At 46.4% G+C, this 21785-nt stretch overlaps 1 protein-coding gene across 1 annotated transcript; it reads right to left on the reverse strand.

The window, feature by feature from the left end:
• Window positions 1–14571: 14571 nt before the first annotated feature.
• On the reverse strand, window positions 14572–15408 carry LOC115077737 (olfactory receptor 5V1-like). Its single transcript, XM_029580025.1, has one exon. The coding sequence runs from the start codon at window positions 15406–15408 to the stop codon at window positions 14572–14574; it is 837 nt and encodes a 278-aa protein (XP_029435885.1).
• Between the last annotated feature and the right edge of the window lie 6377 nt (window positions 15409–21785).

Consider the following 21785-nt stretch of genomic DNA (forward strand, 5'->3'; position numbering starts at 1 on the left):
GTCAAAGTCCCTGAAAATAAGGAATATAAATCAAATATATATATATATATATAAATATTCAGTAAGCCAGTGAGCAGAAAGGTTATCCAGATAATAGTGAAGTGCAGTGGCAAAAATTTAATTTCATTTTAAAGTTCACCTCCCTACACCTCAATGTTCCTTCTTTTAAAGGGCCTGTGGCGGGAAAAGGCCAGTGGTGCACTTTGATGACCTCATACTGAAAGGCCAATAAAAGGCCCTCTGGAACACCTCTTCCTTGCCTTGGCAACAGGTCCCCTACAGTGCTTGTAGTGTGAGTTGCCTAAGCATTCCCCACCTGCATTCTCAGTTCCTTGTCTTCGTCTCAGCCTTCAGCTTTACTAGTCTTCATTGTCCTTGTTCTTCAGTTCTCATGATCAGTTCTTCAGTTCTTCTGTGTTTCACAACTCCTGTCTGCCCACCTATGCTGCTCCTCGCTTCTCTGCCTAGCCTATCCATCTCACCTTTCCTTACATGGATACCCAGTATTGACCTCAGCTTGCTTCCTGGACCTCCCTTGATTTACCACCTGCCTTGAATCTCTGCCTGTCTCCTGGACATGCCTGTTTTCAGTTTGCCTCTGAACTATACATGCCTCCTAGACATCCTTGTATGCCACCTGCCAGTGACCCGAGTCTGCCTCTGACTTCGCTTGGTTGTCCTAAGCTCTTCAACGGATTTTCTGACCATCAGCAGAGGCACTCAAGGGCTCAGCCTGAGAGGAATGAATGCTTGTATAGACAAAGCTCTAGCTGGGCCTCTGCCTCATCTGACTCTGCCAGCTGTCGGTGGGAACCTGCAGGGCTCAACCCTGCAGATTATGCAACCATCATCATGGAACAAGGGTCCGCGTCTGTAACAAGAATTTGCATGCTTTGATGGATCCATTTGGGATCTAATCTCTGAATGTATGACAGAACATTTTGTTTTTTGTTTTATGAAGCTTGACTAACATAATTATCCTAACTTCTAAGGATTAAATATATTTTAACAAAATATAAGGTATTTCACCCATGAAATAAACATAGGTATTGTTATGTCGTGGACCCTTGAGCCGAGATGGGATTTGGTATACCACAGAGGGAAGGCCCTACGTGGAACCCATCACCGGTAGGTGAAGCCAACAAGATCAATCTAACTGGAATTTTCACCTATACCAGCCCTCATTCCCCACAGATTGAGCCCTCGTGTAGCTGGGCCAGCAGGACTTAGGTGCGGGTTGCCTAGATGAAGCAGAACAGGGGAGGCAGAGATGAGGTCAGAAGTCCAGGTCAGGGCTGGCAGCAAAGGAGCAATATGAAAGTCCAGTCTGGAGTCCGAGGCAGGCAGCAGAGGAGCAGAAGCGATGATACCAGGCCAGGAGTCGAGGTGAGTGGCAGACAGAAAGAAAGTGAAGCAAGCCAAGGGTCAGTACCGGAGGATCAAGTCAAGGAGATACGCAGGACTGAAGGATGAAGGATGGAGCCGAATCAGGATCAGGAGCTGGAGCTGGAGCAGAGTCAGGAGCAGGAGTGGAGTCCGAAGCTGGAGCAGAATCTGGAACAAGAGCAGAATCAGGCACAGGATCAACAAGCTCTCTGAGGAGATAAGCTGTTGTAAAGGCAACCAACAGGAGAGAAGCTTGGAATATATAGGGCTGCCTCCTGATGTCATAGAAGGAGCTGACATCATAGGAGGCTTGCCCGGAGATTCCGATGCTGAGCCCTTAAAGAGGAAGAGCCTCCCGCGTGGTAGGCCGCGGATGGTCGGTCTGACATGGAGAATGCCGTGCCAACCAGAAGGAGTGGTCCCCACAACAGTACCCCCCCTTACACCCCCTTTTAGAAGGGTCAGGCTTATCAGGATGAGTACGGTGGAAATGTAGTAGTAAGGACTTATCCAAGATATTAGCTGAGGGCTCCCAGGAATTCTCCTCAGGGCCAAATCCTTCCCAGGAGATCAGGTACTCCCAACACCTATGATTCCTTCTGCTATAAAAAACCTCTCATACTCGATAAACTAGGTCTTCATCAGAAGCTATCCTGGATGGTTTGGGAGGAGTAGCATGGAACATGGAGAGCACCAATGGTTTTAACAGGAGACATTGAATGCATTATATATCCGAAGACTGGAAGGAAGACGTAAGCGATACGTTACCGGACCCAACTGTTCTGTGATGGAGAATGGTCCTATGCATCTTGGAGCCAGTCTCATAGATGGAATGCGAAGGCAAATATGGCGGGTGCTGAGCCATACCTGGTCACCCAAGATGGAGCTGGATGGTGATACTTATCTGAAGCCAGTTTAGCAATCTGGAGGCTTTCAGGATATTAGCGTTAGTGGATTCCCACAAGTCGTGGAGCTGTTGGGCTGCAATTTGTGCTGCCGGAGGTAAAGGCAAAGGAGGTCAGAGATGCATGCCAAAGACCACCTGGAAGGGAGATGCTCTCATGGCAGAGTGTACATGGTTATTATGGGAGAACTCAGCCCAAGGCAATAACAAAGCCCAATCGTCCTGGTGACTTCTACAAATGAGCGGAGGAAGGTCTTTAAGTCTCGATTGACTCGTTCTACTTTGCCATTCCCCTGGGGATGGAATGCTGTAGTAAAGACTAATTGTACTCCAACTTTCTTGCACAAGGAGCGCCAGTATTTTGCCATGAACTGAGGCCCTCAGTCGGATGTGATATGTAGAGGAAGCCCATGGGAGGCAAAAGATGTGCTGTGTGAACAGACGTGCCAGTTCTAATGTTTTAGTTTGGAAAGAGGAACAAAATGTGCCATCTTGGAGAATGTGTCCACTATTACCCAGATCACATGGTTTCGCTGAGATGAAGGTAAATCCACCAAGAAATTGGTGGATATATGTGTCCACGGCTCGTGTGGTGCTCGGAGGGGTTGAAGGAGACCCCAGGGGCAACCCAACAGGGGTTTTTGTTGCACACAAGTAGGATAAGAAGATATAGGTTTGAACATCCTGAGCTATGCGAGGCCACCAGTATTAGTGGGATACTAGTTCCATAGTGCGGATCCTTCCCAGGTGTCCAGCCATGAGGGAGTCATATGCCCAGGCAAGGACTTTGGGTCAAAGACGGAGTGGAACAACTGACTTCCCCTGAGGTACCTTGTATGTGGCTGCCAAACGAATCTGAGCAAGGTCCTGGATGAACCTAGGTTGATCCATTTTGTTTTCAGGCTCATGGAGTATGGATAGGGCATCCGCCCTAGCATTCTTTGTGGCTGGACGGTAGCATAAAACAAAGTGAAATTGACAGAAAAAGAGGGACCAGTGGGCCTGATGGGGATTCGGACACTGTAATGCAATGTTGTACCCTTTCTAGTCACTGTCTCCATTCTTCAAACACCAAGAGCTCCTTGTCTCCAATTCCATAATTCCTTTCATCTGAAGATAATTTTTGAGAGAAGAAAGAGCACGGTAGTAGGGCTTCTTGAATGGAGTGCTGGCTGAGTATGGCTCCCACCGCAATATCGGATGCGTCCACCTCCATGACGAAAGGACGAGATGGGTCTGGGTGATGGAGACACGGTTCTTGTAGAAAAGACCATTATAATTCTTCAAAAGCACAGATGGCTGCTGGAGGCCAATGTTTGGCATCGGCACCCTTTCTGGTTAGAGCTGTGAGAGGAGCCATGATGCGAGAAAACTGAGGAATAGAGTTCCTATAGAAGTTGGTGAAGCCAAGGAATCATTGAAGTGAGCAGAGTCCTATTGGTTGGAGCCAATCCCAGATATTGGCTAGCTTGTCCGGATCCATACTGAACCCAGTAGAGGAAGCTATGAACCCCAGGAAGGGTAATGACTCTTGTACGAAGAGGCACTTTAGCATACAGGAGGTGGTCTCTTAAATGCTGGTGGACTCGACGAACATCATTTTTTTCATTTCATTTATTAAAATGTATTGATCGCCTAACACAAACAGGCCTAGGCAATATACATCATAAACATAGATAATAAAAACATGTAATTTAACATGTACATTACACACAAAAAGTCAATAGTTTCACAGAAACCAGAATAACTAATACCATCTGGTGAAATCAATAATAATTGACTCTCAATTATATAACATATACCTGGAACCTAGTAAAAACTTATCACTCTAACATACATTATAAGCATGGCAGAGCAGAAACTATTTTAATAGTTGTTTAAAATTTTTTACATCATCTAAGGATCTGAGTTCAAAAGGAATAAGATTCCATTGAGCTGGCGCGGCGATGGAAAACAAAGTCTCTCTTGTGCAAAACAAATGAGCTTGGTGAACCGATGGAATTTCTAAGAGATTCAACTGAGAAAATCTTAGGCATCTTACAGGTTTATAGATGCGCAGTAAAGCATTTAACCAGTAGGATGAATCTGAAGCTAAAAGCTTGAAAACAATCATAACGATTTTAAAAACAATACGATCAGTTACTGGTAACCAATTAAATCTACACAAAATGGGGGAAATATGATCACAACGAATTGCATCAAATATAAAGTAACTTTAGGAAGTCCAATATACAGACCATTGCAATAATCTATATGTGGAAAAATGATTGCTCGAATTACTATAAGGAAATCATGATGGTACAATAAATGTCTTAAACCTGCAATGAGCCGAAGTTTAAAAAATCCACTTTTAATAAGATATCTAATATGAGGATTAAATGAAAGTTTGGAGTCAAGTAACACACCCAGACTCATAATGGGTTTATTCAAAGGAAATGAAATATTATCGATAATAATCGAATCATGAAGAGCTATAGAATGAAGCCGATGTGGAGATGTAGATGGCCTAATGAAACCACGGTCTAGATTCTCCTTAATATATTGGGACATTGCTCGTGTTTCTGGTAAGAATAATGGGTATACTCGATCTCTAGGAGGCACTGTGTCTGAAAGCAGATTAATCGAACAATCGAATGGGTGGTACTTCGGAAGAGTCTATGCTTTTTCTTTAGAGAAAATGTCCGTCTATTCAGTGTATTGCGGAGGTAATGGTAATGTGTTAACAGCAAGTAGAATCGGGGGTCGAGGCAAATTCCAAAGGCAAGAAATAAAGCAATCGGATCCCCAAGCGGTAATGTAAAGCATTTCCCAATTGATGGTAGGAGAGTGTTTACATGGCCAGGGAAGACCCAATACCACCGGATGGATGGATTTGTCAAGAATCAGGAAGGAGATCTCTTCTTCGTGAAGTACTCCAGTATGGACTGTCACTAGGGCGGTATGCAGAGAAACTCATCTGGGCAGTGGTTCCCCCTGGATAGAGGAGATTAGAAGTGGTACTGCATGAGGAATCACTGGAAGTTGCAATTGCTTGTCTAGTTTGGCCAAGATAAAGTTGCCTCCAGCTCCAGAGTTAATAAAGGCCAGAGTCATGATGGAACCCCCCCAAGAACTGGAACGTCACTGGAACTGTACACTGAGGAGCGGGGTTGATGCAGCCTTGTGTCTCAGCTCCCCTGAGACACCTAGGCCCGAGAATTTCCTGGACGCTCTGGGCACTGAGCTAATAGATGGCCCTTGCTGCTACAATTCAGAGTCTGAGAGTCCTGACCCATTGTCTCTCTTCCAGATTCAAATGAATATGACCTATTTGCATAGGTTCTTCAACATAAGTCAGTGGAATCTCAGATGTGATGGGAGAAGTCAGAGGACAAGAGAACAAGGGAGCCAGAGGTACTGCTCGCCGTCCTGATTTCAGCTCCTTCAGGCACTGCTGAAGACGCCAATCAACTCGGCCTGCCAAATCATGAGCACTTCCTGTTCCTCAGGTAATTCCCAAGCTGCCAGCTCATCTTTTAAGCGAGAAGCCAAATCCTCTAGAAATATACTACTCAGACTGTCCTCCCTCCAGCCTAATTCAGATGCAAGGGTACAAAACTCCACAGTGTACTCAGCCAGAGTACAAGAACCTTGACAGAGGTGGAGACATTCCGAGGTGGCCATGGAATGATGTCCAGGTTTGTATAAAACTTACCAGAACATCTGGACAAAGCGAGGCAGATCTCCCAAGACAGAATCCCCGAGTTTCCACAATGGAGAGGCCCAGGCCAGAGCCCTTCCATCTAACAGAGAGAGGATGAATATGGTCTTCACTTGATTGCTGGGGAACTGAGCTGGTTGAAGGAAGAAGTGTATGAAGCAATGATTTAAAAATTCCTTCGAGTCTCCATCATACCTGGGCGGAGCTGGCATGTGCAAGTGAGGAATGGAAGTCGAGGTAGCAGCTGGCGAAGGAGCAGGAACTGCAGGAGTCATAGGATTCTCCAGCCAATTATCCAGACACTCCACAGTCACTGCCTGGACATCTAGACACTGTCATTGTTGCTTCAGGCATTGAGCCAAGCCTGGAATGGGCTGCAGCCTGGACAGATCTACCAGGTCCATGGCCTTTGCAATGTTTACTACAGAGGGAAGGCCCTACCTGGACCCCGCCTTCGGGAGGTGGAGCCGGCAAGGTCAACCCAACTGGAGTTTCACCTAGACCAGCCCTCGTTCCCTGCAGATTGAGCTCTTGGGTACCGGGGCCAGCAGGACTTAGGTGCGGGTTGCCTAGATGAAGCAGGACAGGCGAAGCAGAGATGAGGTCAGATGTCCGGGTCAGGACTGGCAGCAAAGGAGCAATATGAAAGTCCAATCCGGAGTCCGAGGCAGGCAGCAGAGGAGCAGAAGTGATGAAACCAGTCCAGGAGTTGATGCAGGCAGCAGACAGGAAGAAAGTGAAGCAAGGATCGGTACCGGAAGATCAAGTCAAGGAGATATGCAGGACTGAAGGATGAAGGACGGAGCTGAATCAGCATCAGGAGCTGGAGCACAGTCAGAAACTGGAGTGGAGTCAGAAGCTGGAGAAAAATCTGGAACAAGAACAGAATCAGGCACAGGTTCAACAAGATCTCCAAGGAGACAAGCTGTTGCAAAGGCAACCAACAGGAGAGAAGCTTGGAATATATAGGGCTGCCTCCTGACATCATAGAAGGAGCTGATGTCATAGGAGGCTGGCTCAGAGATTCCAACACTGAGGCCTTAAAGAGCAGAGCCTCCCGCACGCGTGCATCTAGGGAGAGCTCCGCGCGATAGACCGCGGTTGGTTGGTCTGACATGGAGAACGCTGTGCCAACCAGAAGGAGTGTTCCCCACAACAGGTATGCCGTGTATGCTTGTTATGCTCAGGCTTGTGGACCCTTGGCCGACAAGAGGATGGTATACCTTTTGGAGGATCCGCAGGGTCTCTTGTCAGGTGGCGAGGCAGAACAGGAGGCGGGGACCGGCTGACCCTTGGCACTGGAGGCTGAGGCGAATACAGAGGCGATGAAGAGACGAGATGAGGCGCTGAGTCTTCACCACTGGTGGTCTGCGGTCCCCCCGGGAGGAGCCCGTAGGGACCCGACCGCTGGGGCTTAGGTGGACCTAGGGAGGTCAGAGCAATGGTGCAAAGGCCAACTGGAGCTTCGCCCTGGAAGCCCGCGGTCCCCCCAGGAGGAGCCCGTAGGGACCCGGGCCGATGGGACTTAGGTGGGCCCTTGGAGACGGAGTCTTGGTGGAGTCCTAGGTCGAGTGCCAGAGGGTCGTCGCTCACCAGTCCAAGGTCGTGCACCAGAGAATCGCCGCTTGCCAATCCGAGGTCAGGAACCAGAGAATCACCGTAAGCCAATCCGAAGTCAAGAACCAGAGAATCACCGTAAGCCAATCCGAAGTCAGGAACCAGGAACACCAACACGTAACAGGAGCAAGAAGCAGGAACTCACCGAGGCAAGCAGACTCAAACAACACTCGCAAGAGACATTGCCAAGTCAAGGAATGAGCAGAGGAAGCCTCCCTATATACTTCCTCTGCTCTGGATCATTGGAAGCAGGTGAATCTAGTTAAAGGGACCAGGTCCCTTTAAATGCAAATGAGTTGATGGCGGCCATCTTGGATTTCATGGCGGCGGCCATCTTTGATCTCCCCGGTGGAGAAGGAGAGACGCCGCTGAGGGAAGCAGGACAGCTTCCCCTGCAGCGGACAGGACGGGCCCGAGTCAGAGCCCTCCTCCGGGGCTTTCATGGCCTGAGATTCAGGTAGGAGAACGCGGCCGTGGCGCCCCACGGCCGCGGAGCACAACAATGCTTCATAAAATACTGTGTAAGTTTTATTGAATGGTGTCTATTAAGACAGTATCAGCATCCAGAATGCCTTTTTGGAAAGAGACTAAAAAAATAAATGTGAATTTTAAAAGCCCTATGAATGCCAAAGCACAGAAATCGGGCTGGAAATTGCCACATGGATTTTAAAAAGCGTGTATGTCCTGGTATGTGCACTAAATTTCTTTACAGATAGGGGGAATGGCATGGATGTGGTCTGGGTGATGCATGGACATTCCTGAAATTATGAATGAAACTAGCGCCTAAGTATTTATGCACACAAGTATGCTCCGAGTGTTATGTTAATGGTGTTTGGGTGGATCCTTGGACACTGTGGCAGCTGACCATGCCCATGGGGGGGCAGTCCCGTGAGGGACAACAGTGTCAGGCTAGACTCTGGACACACAAACACAGATTTGAATCTTTTATTAAACAGTTTGAATGACCACCAGAGGTGGCAGTAGTGAGTAGTAATTGTAGAGCCCAGCTAGGCGCGTCTCACACAGAGCGCTGGAACAGTGGATCCTCTGCAGGGCAGTGCTGTAGTGGAAAGAGACTGAGAGTTATGAGCACACAATAAGAATAGCATTCAGTCCCAATGTAGAAATAGGAGAAGCTCCGAGACAGGGAGAGCAGGCCCTCGTGGAGCGAGTACCTGGTCCCTTAGATCAGAGAGACTCAGTAGAGTTGTACTCACTTAGCAGTAACAGAGATTCCACTAGACAAGAGGTCTGGCACCGGAGCAGAGATCAGGCCCTCAAGGAGCGAGTACCTGTTTTCAGTGAAGCAGTACTGTGGAAAGAGATGGTTTCTGTACTCACTGATGGTAGCTGTAAGTTAGTTCTTCCAAGTAGAAGGGTAGAGGTTGCAGGTAGCGACACATGGAACATGGGCCCTCGAGGAGTGAGTACCAGTTTCCTGATAGCACCTGAAAGAAGCAAAGAGGCCCCCGAGGAGCGGGTACCCCATTAGAGACCCCGAAGGGTAGTAAAAGTTCCAGACAGTACTGGAGTGGCAGAGTAGCTTAGGAACAGAGAGTGAATCACATCTGAAAGAAATCCTGTTGTTAACTCAAAAAGCTAGCAAATACTGTAGGCAGATATACCCGGAAGTCGTGACGTCAGAACAGGTGGACACCCCTGAGGTTTGCGCCAACGTAGAGTTGAAGATGAGGGTGGCATGCACGCGCACGTCCTAGAGGTACCTTGAAGGAGAATGGCGGGAGGCAGCACCAAAGCCACTCCAGGGATGCCGGAGAGAATGGCAAGCAGACTCCGCGATGGCCATCAATCCAAGGTGAGCAGGAAGAGCCGAAAATAGAGAGAGGTAGGTGGGGCAAAGCCGTCGAAGACCGACGGACGCAACACCGGGGTCTCCTACTGTGTAACTTTACTGCTGCTATGGATGGCATGTAAGTCATAAAACAATACAAGAACAAAAAAAGACTAGATAGAGGGGTTTTAAGTGATGGGGCTAACAGGGTAAAAGGGAGTCTAATTAATTATAGGGGTTAGGAAGTCCTATCCTTTACCCGAGCTTACTGGGAATGAACTGGTAATTGAGTTAGCATGCGTGTCTATTAAAATCCCTCCAGTTACATGGTAGAGGCAGCATTTGCATGCAGATGCCAATATAAAATTGTGCACACATGTAAATGAATATATTATTTTATACCATGCATGCATATATGCACATATGCTATAAAATGGCCATATCCTTTGGTGTGAGCTGGCATGCGTGTGTACAAGTGTACTTGTGCTGCTATTTAAAAGTTATCCTCCCAGTTTTCAAACAGCTGCTGAGCATTTGGTTTTAGGAGTTCTAAATTCCTCAAAAAGAGGAAAATAAAGAAATAAAAATAAATATTCAGTAAGCCAGTGAGCAGAGATGTTATCTGGATAACAGGGATATGCACAAGCAAATTTTTTATTTATATTTCACACCTCAATACATTTTGCTAGTTTCAAATGAACAAAACTATTTTATTTCTTAAATTTGTTTCCCATTAAAATCAAAGGAGGAATTAATGCAGACAATTTTGATTTTCAAAATTAGGGCTTTCTATTCAGTTCTAATGAAATTTATGGGTAGAGAAGATTGGAAGGGGTAATAGAACTTCAAGGCCCCAAAAGTGGCACGAATACCCCTAAGCCACTGTAAAGGGGCAAAGAGTACCAGCAGTGGAAGGAGTTCTCTAAGGCACCATCAGAAGAGCAAAGAAGCAGCAAAAGTGTCAAGAACACCCCAAGGCTTCAAAGGTGAGCACTAACAACAGTGGCACAGCAAAAAAGAGGCCAAGTGGCACCACGAGTGTCAGTAAAGATGCAGACAAATCCCCAGGGACCGACTAAGAGACAAAGCAGCACATAGTAGAGATGTGAATCGTGTCCTCGATCGTCTTAACGATCGATTTCGGCTGGGAGGGGAGGGAATCGTATTGTTGCCGTTTGGGTGTGTAAAGTATCGTGAAAATCGTTAAAATCGTGAGCCGGCACACTAAAACCCCCTAAAACCCACCCCGACCCTTTAAATTAAATCCCCCACCCTCCCGAACCCCCCCCAAATGCCTTAAATTACCTGGGGGTCCAGCGGCACACTAAAACACGGCACACTAAAACCCCCTAAAACCCACCCCGACCCTTTAAATTAAATCCCCCCCCCCCCCCGAACCCCCCCCCCCCAAATGCCTTAAATTACCTGGGGGTCCGTAGCGGCGGTCCGTAGCTTAAATTACCTCCGTAGCCTTAAATTACCTCCGTAGCGGCGGTCCGTAGCTAAATCGGGGGAAGGGGGAGAGCAGGAAAACCGGCACACTAAATCGTGTAGTCTTCAGCCGGCGCCATTTTGCAAAATGGCCGCCGCAAAATGGCAGCGGCCATAGACCAAAACAATTCGATGCAGGAGGTCGTTCCGGACCCCCGCTGGACTTTTGGCAAGTCTTGTGGGGGTCAGGAGGCCCCCCCAAGCTGGCCAAACGTTCCTGGGGGTCCAGCGGGGGTCCGGGAGCGATCTCCTGCCGCGAATCGTTTTCCGTATGGAAAATGGCGCCGGCAGGAGATCGACTGCAGGAGGTCGTTCAGCGACCGCCATTGTCCGTACGGACAATGGCGCCGGCCATACGCGTATGGCCGGCGCCATTTTCCGTATGGAAAATGATTCGCGGCAGGAAATCACTCCCGGACCCCCGCTGGACCCCCAGGAACTTTTGGCCAGCTTGGGGGGGCCTCCTGACCCCCACAAGACTTACCAAAAGTCCAGCGTGGGTCCAGAACGACCTCCTGCGTTGAATCGTTTTGGTCTATGGCCGCCGCCATTTTGCGGTGGCCATTTTGCAAAATGGCGCCGGCTGAAGACTACACGATTTAGTGTGCCGGTTTTCCTGCTCTCCCCCTTCCCCCGATTTAGCTATGGACCGCCGCTACGAAGGTAATTTAAGGCTACGGAGGTAATTTAAGCTACGGACCGCCGCTACGGACCCCCAGGTAATTTAAGGCATTGGGGGGGGGGGGGGTTTGGGAGGGTGGGGGATTTAATTTAAAGGGTCGGGGTGGGTTTTAGGGGGTTTTAGTGTGCCGGTTTTCATGCCCTCCCCCTTCCCCCGATTTACGATTTTTTGATGATAAATCGGGGGAATTGGTATTGTATCGTGGCCCTAACGATTTTTGACGATTTAAAATATATCGGACGATATTTTAAATCGTCAAAAAACGATTCACATCCCTAGCACATAGAATGGCAAGAGAGGAGCAAAGAAGCCACTCAGAATGGCAAGAACATCCCAAGGTGTGGAGTCTGTGGTGTGGCAGCAAAGTGTCAGAAAGAGACCCAAGGTGTAAAATCTATGGTATGGCAACAAGACTGAGTATCAGAAAGACCATTAAGGTGTAGGAGAAGAGGTGTAGCTGACTGAGGCATAGAGACTAGAGTATAGCAGCAGAAAGAACCCCTGTGTGGTATAATGGAAGTATGTCAGCAAGGCAGAAGGGCAGAAAGATGCCCAAGGCAGAGCATAACAGCAATGCAGAGAGATAGCAAGACCCCCAAGTGTAGCATAAGGAATATAGCAGCAAGACAGAGTGGCAACAAGATGCCTAATGTGTAGAGTCTGGTGTTTGGCTGCAAGGCTGAATGGTTGAATGACCCCTAACTCAGTAAATCATGGGTACCAGATCAAGACATAGTAGCAGCAAGACCACAAGGTATAGTATAAGAGGTATAGCAGCAAGGCAGATTGTTAGCAAGACCCCCAAGGTAATTCATGATGAGTAAGGCAGCTTCAACTTGATTTATCCTCAGTCTTGTCTACTTGCTCTCATCTCCTGCCTTGGCTCTGTTCTGCCTACCTTGTTACCCAGTAATTTCATGGTTGCTATACTTGCAAGACTCACTGCAGCACTTTTCAATGGTCCATAGACTTGAATGAGAAACATAACTGAAAATAATTTTTTTGTTTAGGCACTTTCCATTCATTTTGGGGGGGTCCAGAAATGAAACAAAAATGGTCTAATTTGGCGCATTTTACCCAATCATTTAAAATGAATGCACACCTCTACCAGATAAAGCTATTCAGATAATTTTAGCCAAATAGTGAGAGGCACACATCTGAGCCAAATAGTGAGAAGAACACATCTGGGTAAAACTGTTGCTGAATATACGTGAGAAAACTTTACCTGGATAAAATTAGGCAATTTTGGCACTCACTGGGCTTTTGAATATTGTAAGAAAATAAAGTAATTGGTCTATGGCACTCGGATATCAGCTCCCCCCCACCCACTCTCCTGGATCAAACAATTTAACACAGGCTGTCAGCTGTACTGGCACTTACTATTCATTTCTTTATTTCACCCAGGTGAACGGACCACTCATTGCACTAGTCCTGTACAATTCCCATTCAGATCTAGAGATGTGAATCGTGTCCTCGATCGTCTTACAATCGATTTCGGCTGGGAGGGGGAGGGAATCGTATTGTTGCCGTTTGGGTTTTAAAAATATCATGAAAAATCGTTAAAATCGTGAGCCAACCCCCTAAAACCCACCCCCGACCCTTTAAATTAAATCCCCCACCCTCCCGAACCCCCCCCCAAATGCTTTAAATTACCTGGGGATCCAGCGGTGGTCCAGAACGGCGGCGGTCCGGAATGGCCCCCTCAATTGAATCCTTTTGTCTTCAGCCGGCGCCATTTTGCAAAATGGCCGCCGCAAAATGGCGGCGGCCATAGACAAAAACGATTCGACGCAGGAGGTCGTTCCGGACCCCCGCTGGACTTTTGGCAAGTCTTGTGGGGGTCAGGAGGCCCCCCCAAGCTGGCCAAAAGTTTCTGGGAGTCCAGCGGGGTTCAGGAAGCGATTTCTTGCCGCGAATCGTTTTCCGTACGGAAAATGGCGCCGGCAGGAGATCGACTGCAGGAGGTCATTCAGCGGGGGTTCCGGACCGCCGCTGAACGACCTCCTGCAGTCGATCTCCTGCCGGCGCCATTTTCCATACGGAAAACGATTCGCGGCAAGAAATCGCTTCCTGAACCCCGCTGGACTCCCAGAAACTTTTGGCCAGCTTGGGGGGGCCTCCTGACCCCCACAAGACTTGCCAAAAGTCCAGCGGGGGTCCGGAACGACCTCCTGCGTCGAATCGTTTTTGTCTATGGCCGCCGCCATTTTGCGGCGGCCATTTTGCAAAATGGCGCCGGCTGAAGACAAAAGGATTCAATTGAGGGGGCCGTTCCGGACCGCCAGTGTTCTGGACCACCGCTGGATCCCCAGGTAATTTAAAGCATTTTGGGGGGGGGTTCGGGAGGGTGGGGGATTTAATTTAAAGGGTCGGGGGTGGGTTTTAGGGGGTTTTAGTGTGCCGGTTTTCCTGCCCTCCCCCTTCCCCCGATTTACGATTTTTTAACGATAAATCGGGGGAATTGGTATTGTATCGTGGCCCTAACGATTTTTGACGATTTAAAATATATCGGACGATATTTTAAATCGTCAAAAAACGATTCACATCCCTATTCAGATCTGAGTTCTGAATTGGACTTGGTCCCTCCAACATTCAGATATAGCAGAGGTGGTGAGGGGGGAACATATGAACCAGCATAGTTAGGAAATCAAACCTCATTCACTACAATTTTCTTAAACCTTTGCAAACCTCAAATTACAGAATTTTCTAAACTATGGAAGTCATCTTTTTAATAAATGCCCATTTTCAAATCTCTTAAACAATTTCATTAAAAATATCCACTTTTTTTTCCCAATAGTACAGTGTACTGACCCCTGGGGTGCTCTTCATAATTACTATCCATTTTATGGGAACTGCAAGGGTACCGCAGTGAGTGCGCATGAAGCACAAGTGTAGGCTGCTGAGTCACAGCGAGTGGTACAGCAAGGGGTATTTCGGATAAAGCACTACAATACCTTGGGTCACCTGATGTTATTGTCAGGGCTGTTATACAAACGTGTTCAGTGGGTCACAAATGTCGACTTCCTGCATAAGGCTTTTTTGAGGGCCACTTTTAACTCTTTGTTTCTCAAGCTATAAATCAAGGGGTTCAGCAGTGGGAGAGTGACTATGTACAATGCGGTAGGCAGCTTGTTTGATTTAACCGAGTCCTCTGTCTTGGGCTGCATGTACATTCCCAGTATAGTCCCATATGAGAGAATGAGGACTGTCAGGTGGGAGGAGCAGGTAGAGAAGGCCTTGCTTTTCCCATCTGTAGAACGGATTCTGAGGACGGTGGAGATGATGAATACATAGGATGTCAGGGTAAGGAGAAGTGGGGTGAAGATTTCAAACACCCCTTTAGCTAAAGACACGTAATCAATGACTGAGGTATTTGTGCAGGAAAGATCCAGCAGTGCTGTGACTTCACAGAAAAAATGATTGATTACATTGGAGCCACAATAAGAAAACTGGGATATAACAATTGTGTGTGGCAATGCCTCTATGAAACCTGTAACCCATGAGACAGCTGCCAGAAGAGCACATACCCTCTTATTCATGATTATGGTGTAACGTAAGGGATGGCATATTGCAACATAACGATCATATGCCATGGCTGTAAGAAGAGAAAATTCTGTGCTTACACACATAATATAGCAGTACAACTGCAGAATGCAATCCCCGAAAGATATGTTATTGCTGTTTACTAGGAGGATTGCCAGCAATTTTGGTACAATAGAAGTCAAAGAGCAAATGTCTAGGACCGCCAAGTTGGCCAAGAAGAAATACATGGGGGTGTGCAGGTGTGGATCAGCACATACTATGCAGATAACGAGGAGGTTCCCCAGCACGGCCATCAGGTAGAGGAGTGAGAAGATAGAGAAGAGAGGAAGCTGCAGCTCTGGGAACTCTGAGAACCCCAGAAGCAGGAATTCTGTCACATGGCTGTGATTTCCTGTTTTCCTTGTATTCATGATTCTTGAAGTGCTGAAAGGAGGAAGGAGAGACTAAATGAGAGAAAATAAGAAACTTGGTAATACTCAAAGATCGATAGTTATAAATATTCCAAAATATGAAGAGACCCTCCAAATATTGTAAATACATGAAAATCAAATTTTTAATATGAAAATATATATAATAAAAAAATTCTCTACAGTGACAATACATTATTAAACTAATCCAAGCTCTTTTCATGAAAGAAAAAAGCCAGTTCATACTGCTAGCATAGTGTCTGTCTTACAGTCCTATCATTCTGTGGCATTTCCACATAGACTGAATTATTGTGATCCTTACCGGCAAAAAACAGCCATGTGAAATATAAAGTCAAAACACTGATAAATACGGCGTATAGGAATTAACTTGTCCAGCCACAACATACAACAGACCTGCCTTTTCTTTAGTCTTATTTAGACATTTCAGCTGGACATTTTGGTTTTATTAAATTCTTTAGTCAACTAATAGAAGTCCTTCAAACTGAGTGAGCTTTTCCCTGAAGATTCAAGGTTCGGTGACTCCTTACTTTATTCATCTTATTATTGGCTGAATATGGGTTTTCATTTTCTTTTGAATTGGATAGTGAGTATTTGCTCATGATGATCTAAGCTTTCTTAGAAAATATAAAAGGGGTTCACATAAAATAACTGGAGGGGGGAGGCAGATCTGATATACATAGTGGCTAGACAAGTTAATTGCAACCACATCTTGAGTACTGTGTTTAATTCTGGCTGCACCACCTGAGAAAAAGATATGGAGGAACTAGAAAAGGTACAGAGAGGGACAACAAATATGATAAAGGGGTGGGAACAGTTCCCTTATGAAGAAAGGCTTAACAGCTTAGGGCTTTCCCGCGTGCAAAGGAGATGACTGAATGGATAGGATAAAACTTATTAAAATCATGAGTGGGGTGGGATGTGTAACTAGGAGGCAGTTATTTTTTCTTTCAAATAATACTAAAATAAGGGGGCATGCCATGAAACTAACAATTAGCAGATTAAAACCAAAACATAGACAATACTTTTTCACCCAATAATCCATCAAGCTGTGTGATCTGCTGCCAGAGGATGGGGACAAGGAACTAAGAATAGTTTTGCTAGGTTATCTGTGCATTTATGATTGTTTTCCTGTACATCGCTTAGTGACTCATAAATTTTAAATAAAGATAAAAGATAAAGATTGTGGGGTTTAAAAGAGGTTTGGACAAATTCCTGGAGGAAAAGTGCATGAACAATTATTAGTCAGGTTGACTTGGGAAAGCCAGCGCTTATCTCTGTGAATGAGCGACAGGAAACAGATCTACTTTTTGGTATTGCCTGGGTACCTGACACCCGGACTGGCCACTGCTGGAGACAGGATGCTGGGCTTGATGGACCTTGGTCTGACCCAAGCATGGCATTTTGTTTGTTCTTATCTTACCTAATGAATGATGGCAGATAAAGATGAGAAGTCAATTTGGACTGTCCATTTGTATCCTCACTGGTGACCTTCTTCCACCATAATCAGTCTAAGGCTTTCAATTACTAAGCTCTTTTCTTCATAAACACAGAATGGGGAAACAAAAGCACTGCTAAATCAGGCTCTTAGTGGAAAGCGCTACCATGCTGGTCATTTTCAGATCCCCACAGAGGCATTGCATCGATACACGTAAAGCATGAATGCAGCACAGACAGCTGAGGAGCAGATATTGATTTATGGAAAGCACAAGCATCGGGGTAACTTGCTTGATACGGTGGTTACTACCTTTAACTTTAAGCCTTATGTTCACCTTTGCTCTCTGCATCATCAGTGGCAGGGGATGCCAAGAAATTTCAGTCAAACAGTTACCAACAAGGGCCCTGAACTTGGTGGTTCATGAAACAGAAGTATAGGGAAATAAATATGGGAGCTTGCTGGGCAGACTGGATGGACCGATTGGTGTTTCACTGTCGTCATTTCTATGTATGGTTCTATATGAATACAGAACAGAAAGCTGAAAAGTGGTCTTAGGAAAGAGAATTCTATAGGCATAAAATTATAACCCTAATAAAAGTGAATACCATTTTGTCAAATACATCTATAGGGGATACTTCTTAAAGCATTGTCATAGGTAGAACAGTGCAGGTATAAAATCGATTCGATGAATTGGTGCAGAAATGATCTAGATGCAGTAAATTATTCTTCCTCAGGCTTACAGTCATGCCAAAACAAATTCACATTAATAGCATTTGCAGTCTGTGTCTGAGGAATCATCAAATTGGGGAGTATTTGCACAGGTTCTACTGTAAGCTAAAAAGATCTGATCCCATCATTCACCTCCTTGTCCGATGGTTTCTGCATATCTGGAAAGAACAGCTTCATGAGCCAGGAGTATTTACCTTCACTGATAATCCATGTGGGATACGATCCCTGGACACTACAGATCATGATTTTTGTTTTCAAAATCCCTAGACTAAGGTGATTCATCTAACTCCTACAGTTAATTGAAGGTAATTTTTCCATTAAATAATTTGCTATATTTATTGTATGCTTTATTTTATAAGTTAATTTTACTATGAATGATTTATTGAGTGGGGTCTAATAAGATGGTATCAGTACCTGAGATGCCTTTTTGGGACGTGGCTAAGAGGTCAATTTTCAAGCAGCTGCTTAGCAGGTGTTATATATAAACAGTTCATTTTAAGAGGTCAATATTCAGTCATCCAATAAGCAAAGGAGGGGGTGTATGTGAACTAAATTACCCAGATAACATTTGCCAAATATTCAATGGCACTTATCCAGGTAAAACCGCCACGGAAAATACTTAGATAAAGTTATCTGAATAATGTTATTCAAGTAATGTTCATGTTCACCAGGCTATTGAATATTGGAAGAAAAAACAGTAGCAGGCCTGAGGCATCCCAATGCCAGCTCCTTGCCACCCACCTTCCAGGATAACAGAGTAACATAGTAAATGATGGCAGATAAAGACCAAACTGGTCAGTGTAGCAAGGTGCTTAGATTGCAACTACTGCTTCATTCAGGTTACTCACAAAGTAAAGATCTGTCCCATCCAAGGCATAAAAGCAGGTGATGGCCACACCTCCTCCTCCCAACTTTATTTAATCCTGCCTTCTGGAGGTGCAGAGAGAGCACACCCCCATCTTAGAAGCATATGAGCACATTGTTTGACTCTATGCCCTTTTTAACAAATAGCGCCACCTCTCCAACAATTTGACCCATCGTATCATCGTGATAGAATTTCTTCCCTAGTATCACAGTGTCCCATTGGTTATCCTCCTTGCACCATGTCTCTAAGATGCCAATTAAGTCTACCTCCCCATTCAGTGCTATATCACGAGACATCATACTAGATGACATTCACAATATAATGTAAATAATTCAATACTAACTGCTCGGTTTTCTTTTTCTAATTCTCTCCCCAGTTATAAGACCCTTGTTGTAATGTAACTTTTGATCTCTTTGCACTTGTTTATGTTCCGTTTTTTCATTCACACCCCCTTGTTGTATGTAAACCGGCATGATGTGGTTTCTAATCACGAATGCCGGTATAGAAAAACTCTAAATAAATAAAGATAAATAAATAAAGAAACCAGGCAAGAACAACAACTTAAATTTTGAAAAACAGCAGAATCGCGCCGAAATTGCCGAGCCCCGCCCACCCAAACCGCGCCTCCAATCGGGAGCCAGCCTGTGGGGTTTTAAATTTACTGAGACGTCCGGCGCCATTTCCTCTGCCTTGCAGCCACGATTGGGGAAGGCCTGCGCGATCGGCGCTGAGCCCTGCCGGGGGAAGGTCAGTGCTACTCTCTCCCCAACCAGCCGGCCTCGGTGCCGATAACGCGCCACTCAGCCAGGCAAGAACAACAACTTAAATTTTGAAAAACAGCAGAATCGCGCCGAAATCGCCGAGCCCTGCCCACCCAAACCGCGCCTCCAATCGGGAGCCAGCCTGTGGGGTTTTAAATTTACTCACACCTCCAGCGCCGCGCGCCGAGCGCCGCGCGTCGAAGGAGCGAGACAAAGGGGCAGGCCCCTTTGTCTCGCCCCTTCGTATAGCCCCGAGGAGGCCCCGACCCATACCCACGTAAGTAACATCAGCCATAACAACACTATAGTAACAGACAGTAAACGTGCTGAAGCCCTACGGAGTTTACTGCCTGCATTACAGCCAAAACCTGTTATAGCCACCGCAGCATCCAGTCCAGTCACCCCAGCATCCAGTCCAGCCGCTTCCAGCATCCAGTCCAGCATCCAGTCCAGTATCCAGTCCAGCCACTCCAGCTTCCAGCATTCAGTCCAGCCACTCCAGCATCCAGTCCAGCCACTCCAGCTTCCAGTCCAGCCACCCCAGCATCCAGTCCAGCCACTCCAGCTTCCAGCATCCAGTCCAGCCGCTCCAGCTTCCAGCATCCAGTCCAGCATCCAGTCCAGCCACTCCAGCTTCCAGCATCCAGTCTAGCATCCAGTCCAGCCACCCCAGCATCCAGTCCAGCCGCTTCCAGCATCCAGTCCAGCATCCAGTCCAGCCACTCCAGCTTCCAGCATCCAGTCCAGCCACCCCAGCATCCAGTCCAGCCACTCCAGCTTCCAGCATCCAGTCCAGCCGCTCCAGCTTCCAGCATCCAGTCCAGCATCCAGTCCAGCCACTCCAGCTTCCAGCATCCAGTCTAGCATCCAGTCCAGCCACCCCAGCATCCAGTCCAGCCACTTCAGCTTCCAGCATCCAGTCCAGCCACTCCAGCATCCAGTCCAGCCGCTCCAGCATCCAGTCCAGCCGCTCCAGCTTACACTCCAACAATCTGAGAAGAATGTCTCCATCCTTTCCAATCCCAATCCTCCCACACTGTCCACCTTCCAAAGGACATTCATCTCGACACGCCAATCACCACAACCTTAAATCCCTCTCTCCAATCGTGATCACTCCCATTACCCAACTGCTAGGCTTTTCACTATTTACGTTAACACTATTCAATGCACATTCCCTAACTAAGAAATCAGTAATACTAAACGACTATCTCATCGATGTGAAACCGGATATATGCGCAATTACTGAGACATGGCTCAAACCTTCAGACACTACAATAATTAACCAATTACCCACAGAGACATACAACTTCTTCCCCATCCCACGTCAGGGAAAAAAAAAAAGGAGGAGGAATCCTCCTAGCTACAAAAAAGGACCTCAGATTCACTCAACACTCCTCCTACACCGACTCGAAACTCGAATTTGGCTTCTTCTCGTCAGACAAACTCCAAATTTTACTTCTCTACGCTCCTCCAGGCTTACTGGAAACAGACGCCTCTCCTCTGGTCGAATTAACTACTTCCCTTATCAATCTAGATGCCCCAGCTATAATCTTATGTGACTTCAACCTGCACGTCGACAACTCCATATTATCACCTAACTGCGAAGCCTTACTCACAGCATACTCCGCTTTAGGTTTCACTCAACTAGTTAACGAACCCACACACAAAGCCGGACACACGTTAGACCTTATCTTCGTCAATTCAGCAATCAAACTGGTCCAGCACCCCACCTGCACGAAGGTACCATGGTCAGATCACTCCCTCATAACTTCCTCATTCTCAATAAAAGATACCAGTCCATCTCACTTACCCTCACATTGCTTCACTTACAGAAAAACATGCACCACAGAAGATCTTAGCAATCACTTATCATCACATCTCACCCAAGTAGACTTCACCAATCCGAATTCAGCGCTTCGATCTTGGAACATCATCACGGAATCGATAGCCAACAAGCTATGCCCTCTAACAACAAAAAAACCTCACCCCAACTCCGCCAAAAGGCAACCATGGTTTACCCTAGAACTAAGAAAGCTTAAACTACTGCTAAGACAAAATGAGGCTAAATAGCGCAAAAACCCATGCACCATCACTCTATCTACCTATAAATTAACTCTTCACCAATACAAATCCAATACATTAAGATCCAAGAGGAACTACTACGCATCCAAGATCCACCACCTAATCTTCGACGCTAAAGCCCTCTTTAGCTACGTCTCTAACCTCACTCAAATAAACCCATCAGAAATCGCTCTCAACCAAGCCAAATCTAAAGCGGAAGAACTAGCGCTATTTTTCAACAACAAAATCAGCAAACTTCTAACTCAACTGCCCCCTAACACCGCTTCTACTTCAACACCACCTCAGACTGCCTTCAAAAATTCCCGCTTAGAAGACCTGGAACTCACCTCTTCCATTGAGATCCAAGGTATACTACGGAAAATGAAACCAT

This window comes from Rhinatrema bivittatum, chromosome 16 (genome assembly GCF_901001135.1).
Source record: "Rhinatrema bivittatum chromosome 16, aRhiBiv1.1, whole genome shotgun sequence".
NCBI classification, from domain to species: domain Eukaryota; kingdom Metazoa; phylum Chordata; class Amphibia; order Gymnophiona; family Rhinatrematidae; genus Rhinatrema; species Rhinatrema bivittatum.